Source organism: Euphorbia lathyris, chromosome 7 (assembly GCF_963576675.1).
Source record: "Euphorbia lathyris chromosome 7, ddEupLath1.1, whole genome shotgun sequence".
NCBI classification, from domain to species: Eukaryota; Viridiplantae; Streptophyta; class Magnoliopsida; order Malpighiales; family Euphorbiaceae; genus Euphorbia; species Euphorbia lathyris.
Window position 1 is genome coordinate 59634176 of NC_088916.1, and position 8060 is coordinate 59642235.

At 35.0% G+C, this 8060-nt stretch overlaps 1 protein-coding gene across 1 annotated transcript; it reads right to left on the reverse strand.

The window, feature by feature from the left end:
• Positions 1-721: 721 nt before the first annotated feature.
• LOC136235231 (uncharacterized TPR repeat-containing protein At1g05150-like) lies at positions 722-3746 on the reverse strand. The gene has a single exon (XM_066024822.1). It carries the CDS (start codon positions 3365-3367, stop codon positions 974-976), a length of 2394 nt encoding a protein of 797 aa, XP_065880894.1. The 5' UTR covers positions 3368-3746; the 3' UTR covers positions 722-973.
• Positions 3747-8060: the final 4314 nt, after the last annotated feature.

The window sequence follows — 8060 nt, forward strand, 5'->3', positions numbered from 1 at the left end:
TGGACAATTTCGAAGACGAAGTAAAAAATGGACCTGAGAACTCCGAAAATGAACGATTTAGAAAAAAGAAAAAATATACTCGTATCTGGTCTCGGCGGGAGAAAATCCTGCCTGCCCTTTGGCCAAGCGGGAGATTCATCCGTCTAGTAGGCGGATGATGAGTTTCGTCTCCAAATTCGGAGACAGAACTCGTGTTTTCGATGGAAATTTAATAAAAAAAAAACGTAACTTTACAATAAATTTGCTGTAATTTCTCAGTGATGCTCTTATAGGGGCTTGTGATTTTTGGAGAGATCATAGAGAGGATGAGAAGTTTTGATTGAAAAAAATAAAAACGGCAAAAACGTCAAATGGGGTACGATAAATAGCAATCCACTAAATAAATCAGAAACTAATATAGGATCATCAGAAAATACTCCTAAATATTATCATCCCCATACCCTACATCGTTATCATTATCAATCTTTTTTCCTTATATTTAGCAACTTTGTCAAACTTCATCCTACACTTTTATCATCATCAATCTTTTTCCTAACATTTAGCAACTTTATCAGCATTTTAACACATAAATTAACTCAAAAAGTTAACAGTCTTGTACCGTCAGCAAAGAACAAAGTTCAGAAATTTTTATATCCGGTTTTGCAGTTCAAAAGCAAGACGAAAGTTAAACTGATACGCATAACAAAAACTAAAATCCGGTTAAGCATTCAGAAACAGAAAATGAAATGAAATGCAATTTCCTTCCCACTGAAATGAAAATAAGCTTCCAGCGATTCAGCACCATTGACAAACAATATACACATCCTCAAACATCTAAAAAAGCCAGCCTAGTGAGTATCACAGATCCGAGATGAGATGTTACCCAAATTGACTTATTATACAAAGGGTGAGAGATGAGATGTCCACTGCACTAACAATCTATGTAATTCACACAAGGGATCATAATACAAACTCAACACCATTTTTTTAAAACTCAATCTTTATGTGATTGCAAACTAAAACATGTGCACTTATCTTTCATTGCCTCACCTTCACTTCCGTACTCTTTGAATTTATACTCCTCTTGCTTGTACGCAGGAGGTACCTTTCCTTCACTGTAACATTGATTACATAGACTAAAATGAGACTTCACCTCCTTGAATCGGGACCCGATGATTGGGTACCGGCAAACTGAGCAGACTTGGTTTCCATGGCGATTCCGGTCTCCGTTTTCGAGTTTTAGTAGTGTTGACATGATACCAAAACCCCAATCAGGATCATCGAACATTACGAGAAAATCATTGAATGATACCATGGAGGAATCTGTTTCTCCATGAACTTCTAGCATTTCGCTATTTCCGTGGGAAGGAATGTAAATGGCTCTCAGCAGCTTTATGTAATGAACAGCATCGACTTTTTTGAGTTGAGAACTGCCTTCATTCACCGGACGCCATAGAAGGGCATCAAAAGCAACGCGCTTTCGCTTGTCCGGATGGCCACTGCAAATGGGGGCAAGAACAGCGTAGAATATGCCTAAGTCTACTCTGCCTGAGCCTGACTCATCTAAAACAGATAGAATTCTCTCATTTATTGCCTTTACAGCCCCTTGAAATGTTTCGGGCTTCAGGAAATTGAGTAACCTCCGGAGGATCTCCTCTAAGTTAGGTTTGCGTATCGATTTCTCTGCAACACCGCCCCCGGAGTATGAAACGGGTACATCACTTTCAGTCATTTCCTTCCTCAGAAGCTCCACATCACAACGACTCAACCTCGAAATCCTCTGAAATGCCCTAATTTGAAGAGCATTGGCTAAGTCCTGCCTCAATGTAGTTCTTTCACTAACTGTTTTAAACTTTGCAAGTTCCACAACAGTAAAAGCTCCCTCCCCATTTGTACCTCCATTCCCCTTGACTTTCTTCTTCTGTAGGTGCTTCAAATGTGATACGGCATCGTGCAATTCAACCCGATTGGTCATTTTTAAAGCTTCCTTCAAAGCTTTTTTAGCTTCCTCAGTTTCACCAGCCCCTAACAACGAAACAGCCTTATTGAGTTGTGCCCGCCAATGGTTAGGCCACACGGCTAACACTCTAGTATACATCTCAGAAGCTCTCTGAAATCTACCTAAGTCCATGTAAAGACCACCTAAATTATACAAAGCATCCACATGACCAGGTTTCAAATCAATAGCCTTTTGAAAAACTTCTATAGCCTTCTCATCCTCACCCATGGCGTGCAAAGCAGAAGCCAAGTCACAATGGGCATCAGCATAATCTGGTTTCATAAAAATAGCCTCTTCCAAGGCCTTGACAGCCGCCATATATTCTCCTACCCCGAATAAAGCACTACCCAAAAGTTTCAAAGCTCTAAAATGAGTTGGACAAAGAATAGCTGCTTCCCTATAATATTCACAAGCACTTAAAACCATACCTTCACCTTCAAGGGCAATCCCAAGATTAACATATATTTGAGGAAGTAAGTAAGCCCATTGATTTCCACCAGTCTCAGCTGCTTCCAGCGCCAACAAGAACTCATCCTTAGCTTCTTTATACTTCCCTAGAACATACAGGCAATTCCCAGCTCTAAAATGTGGCCTAACATCCACAGGCTGCAACTCACAAGCTCTCTTAAAACTCACTAATGCCTCTTTAAACAATTGATGCTCATACAAAACCCTACCAATCGCCATATGCCCATCAAAAGCCTCTTCTCTCGATCTAGCCCCATCAGCTCGGCTCCTCAAAACCCCTAATTCCTTCACGAAAAGTGCATAATCATGTCCTGACTCCTCCCAAAAAACCCTCTTCTCCGAGATCTCTGAAGATGGACCTAGTTCCCTCGACCAACCGGCATCAGAATACGCATCAAAATTTTCCCCTTTCAATTTCCCATCTTTGGCTTGCTTAGATTTCAATCTCTTGACCAAACCTTCCAATTCGTCAACAATTTTCCAGGTATCATCAAAAACAATCCCATGGTTAGGAGAAACAGCCCACGCAGCAGTCCTTTGCTTTTTTTGCGACTCCACAGTCCTCTCATCCAAAATTGAGGAAGAAGACGCCTCAGATACCATAGAGATCCCTTTGCCATCATCCAAATTAAGCTCAAGCTCAAGCGCATCGAAATCTCTATCCACATCACCGGCTCCGTCATCATAAGTACGCAAGAGGCCGTCGTAGGTCAAACCTTTCTCCCCGTCAATAAACTCGCCATAAGTACGAAACACTTCATCAAGAATGGCATTGATTTGTTCGTCGCTGAATTTAACCCGAGGATTAACGGCGACCACTAGGGCAGCCATTTCTTCTCTATTAAGTCCTCCATCACGATTACCATCAAATTTCTGGAAAATTCGCTTCACTTTCTCTGATCTGCTACCTCTGGTCGTCATTTGGCAAGCCGGTGTTCAAAACAGGAGGAAAAGACAATGCACATAAATGAAGTAGGAAAGGCAATAACCGAGTTGAGCAGAAGTCAGGCCTCAATTCATGGAATTAGGGTTTACGCTGATTGGAAAACAGAGAGGAAAAAGGGTAAGAAAAAGGGGGAAAGAAGAGGTTTTTGGTGAGGTGTGTGTAATGAATTTTGTCTAAGTATGAAAGGAAGATGATGGGGGATCTGAAACCCCATCGTAAAACGGTCTTGGCATTTTGTTTTTATTATTAAATTTATTCCTAATTTTGGATTAACAACTGATTCATTGGTGAGGACGATGATGACGGTGAGTTGGTGACTCGGGTTTTGGCCTCGCTGGCTCGCCCCCGAAAGAAAGAAAAGAAAGGTTGATTGTTGGCCAGCTGGCTTTTCTTTTATCTACTTCTTGTTTATTTATTTATTTATTGGGTACTACAAGTGTTTATTTGCAATAAATAAAAACGATAAGACATAAATTTGTCCATTTTCGTTTTTCTATAAATATAAATTTTATGCCTAACGTACAAACTTTTTATTTTTTTAGAATAACGTACAAACTATATTTAATATTGTATCTTTAATGTTTAATGGACTAATTTATCCCTATATATAACTGTCACTTCCAACAGTTTTACTAACACATTTATAACTTATTAAAAAATTACTTAATCCTTCAAAAAAAAAAAAAATTACTTAAAATAGTTATAATATTTAGGGTCGTAAATAAGCCGAGCCGCTTATGAGTAGCTCGGTGCTCGGTTCGATTCGGCTCGATTTGTAAACGAACCGTTGGTGAACACGATTTAATGGTTTGGTTCGTAAACGAGCTGAGTTTGAGCAGACCAAAGCTCGGTTCGAAAACTCGTGAGGAGACTCGATTAGAACATTTATAAACAAATTTTAGTTTGGCAGAAAACTATATAATTTTGTGTTAGTTCACAAATATCTAAATTTAATATTATTTCATTTGCTATTAGATGAGTTCGTTCACAAACATAATAAATGAGTAATAGACGAACTATTTGTAAGTATCTTGTTTATTTACACAATTAAAGAGTTATTTGCGAGCAAACTTCACAAATATAATTAACGATTTACTCACAAACAATTCATAATTTTCTTAATAAACCAAGTTCAAAGAGGATTTTCGACTCGAAACAAGCTCGAAGCTCGGCTCAGGCTCGAGCTCGTTAATTTTATAACGAGTCGAGCTTGAGCAAGTCAAAGCTCGGCTCGGCTCGGTTCAATTACAGTCCTAATAATATTATCAAAATATTTATAAATAACTTGTAAAAATATATAAATTTATTTCAGTTTAATAACTTATTTAAAATATTTAATATAAAAGTTAAATAATAGTCGAATCAATTCGTAATTTCCTGTTATATAAAGGTAAAAATGGATTGTAACGCCCGGAAAAAAAAATATTATATTCATACGTGAGAATTAGGATTTCTAAAATAATTAATTATTAATGTCTATTAATTTTAATAAAAGCAAATATTAATATTGTATATTTAATTTAAAAAAATCTATATTAAATAATATTTTTGAAAGAGTAATAAATTAGTTAATTTTGTGTCCGGCAACAAAATAAATGAGTTTGTTATAATATTGTTGTGATATGCTTAACAATTATAAACATTTATCTTTATTAATAATAATAAAAAAAGATAATTAATTCAGGTATCAATTGTTAGTAGGGTTAACTTCTTTTTATATATATATATATATATATATATTACATATGGTGAAGGGGGAGCCGCAAAAACCCATTATCAACATTCTGGGGAAAAAAAAAACAAAGGTGCCGTTTGGTAAGACGTAATGAGCTTCGTAATGGAATGGCCATTACATTGAAGGCTCATTACCATGTTTGGTTGCATATTACAATTTCATTGTAATGGAATGAGAAAACTTGTAATTTTGTTGAAGAAATCTTGTAATCCCCATTACATAGAAAAATGACTTGAATTCTCATTACATTGTCATCTACCCTCTCATTTCTCAAATCTCACGTTTAGGGGTGTGCATCGGTACAAAACCGAACCGAACCGAACCGAATAAAAAATAACGAATACCGAAATGATCAAAATAATTCAAACCGACACACGAACCGGATAATAGGTAAAATCGAATTAAAACTGAACCGAAATATGCGGTTCAGTTCGGTTTAAACCGAACAACCCGAATTAAGTTAAAAATAACAAATAACAAATAAAATTCACTATATTTTCTCATTAAATTTACCTCAACAACAACAAAATTGAAATATTTCCAAAATATATCTATATTGGATTATTATCTCAACAATAAAAAAAAAAAGCTAAACTTGTATAATATATATATATATATAAATGCAAAACATGTGTAATTCGGTGCGGTTCGGTTTTTTTTGCATTTTCTATCAAACCGAACCGAATACCGAACTACATTTAAAATTAAAACCGATGCCGAACCGAATTGTTAAAAAACTGAATCGAAAAACCGAATTCACTCGGTTCGGTATGCGGTTTAAACCGAACCGATGCACACCCCTACTCACGTCTCAAAAAGTAGAAAAACATGAAAATTGAAAACGAGAAAAATGAAAAAAATGCGAAAAACTGAAAAAATACGAAAAATGAAAAGAAAAATGAAAAACTGGAAAAAAGAGAAAATAGAAAAACGGTGAAAAATGTTGCAAAATGGAAATTAAAAAAACGGTGAAAATTGTTGAAAATGGAAATTAAAAGAAACGAGAAAAATGTAAAAAAAAACAAGAAAAAACGAAAACTATATACTAATTTATTGATTTCGGTTAATCTAATTTTGCATTTGATTTCGATTCGATTTTTCACATTTTTCGTGATTTTCATGTTTTTCGTCGATTTTAATTATGTAAATAAAATTTTATGATTACATTGAATTAGGAAAATATAAATATTGTAATGGTCATTACATTACATCATGATTGTCAACCAAACATGGTAATGGAATTACCATTCCATTCCATTCCATTACAACTTTGATTACATTACGACCTTGATTACATTACATTGTATTACGGCATACCAAACAGACCCAAAGAGTTTATTATTCTCTTTGTAGTATTCATATATCAATTTAAAGCTAGCTAATTGGAGCTTGCTAATTTAGCGTTATCTTTCGGAATTGAGGTAAGTGGTTAATTATATATGTAGTTTTTCGTTGTTTGTTTGTATGTCTATTGTAATTGACTGTTATACTTCTAATGAATGTGAGTAGTTAATTAAATATATGGTACCTTTGATTGTATATTTGTTGTTATACTGACTAATTGATATAAATTGTGTAATTGGTTTGATCTATGTGCTTGACATGTCTATATGATACGTTAATGATGATCATGTTGGTAGGAAAATATTTGAGAATGACACTGATGATGATGGCATGAGAATGAGAAATATATATATGGTGAATGTAAATTGAAGTCTAGAAAATGTCAGAGATATGAGAATAAAAGCTTAAACTAGGATAATATATTCAATGGTTGCGATTGAAATGAGAAAAAGGAATGTTGTGATCACGTGAAATATAAACACCGGGTATTTGTTACGACATGGTGTTAAGGTACCGGGTATTTATTACGATAGGGTACCTAGAAGACGGGATACCGGATATTTGTTACGACAGGGTATCCCAGGATATGATTTTATTGGCCAAGCAACCATTGGGTATTACTAGACTAGAGTAAGTAGAGCCATTTGAATAAATTAATAATAATATATTAAGTATTGGATGTTTTGTTTGATAACTAATAAATATTAAATGCATGTAAACTAAATTGTATGCGCGTGTGGTTGTACTATGTATATAGTTAGCTATCTTACTGAGCCCCCCAAGCTCACCCCACTCTCCACCAGTTTTCTTTTCAGGTTAATGCCCATTAAATGCTTAGCGATGCTCGTTTGGACCAACCAGTATGTGGAGTCATCAGTCCTTAAGTGTTTGCTTTTATCTCATAAATGATGTTATTGGTTTTGTACACATTAATTTGATGATAAGTCGAATGGAAATTTATTATTGCTTATATATTTATGATTTGTGAAATTGGGTGTTACATTAATGGTATCAGAGCGTCAGTTTTACGATTCTTATGGAGTATTAGATATGTTGTGACATTCTTAGGATCCAAAACATGACATAAACATTCACTTAAGGACATCACATTTAGCATCCAATGGGAATGATATGTTAGGGATTATTGCCAGTTAATCAACTGTAGCGCTGCGGATTTGCGGTTTAAAATTTATTTTTAATCCCTTTAATTTGATCTTTGTCCGTTAACCATTAATTGAATAAACCTTTTGATCCGTTTAGGGATATAAACATACCCGGACTGTCTCTTCTAGAGACGGCTGAAGAATCCACAAGGTAGTAAGATCTCCGTAGTCAGGAGAGATTAGGTAATTAGCCAAAACAAATCCCACTTTTTACTTTTGGTGGTTCCGTCGAAAAAATCAAATTGATTTTTCCCTCTGTGGCCGCCGATCTGAATAGTGGTTAGTTAGCTTAGATTAGGTTTTAGGCTTTTATTATATATAGTGTAGTTATTTCTAAACCTAATTGGTTAATTACAAAACTAATCTAATTCTAACATAATCACTTAAATAAATACCAATAGTATTTATTCTATGCAATTAATTATA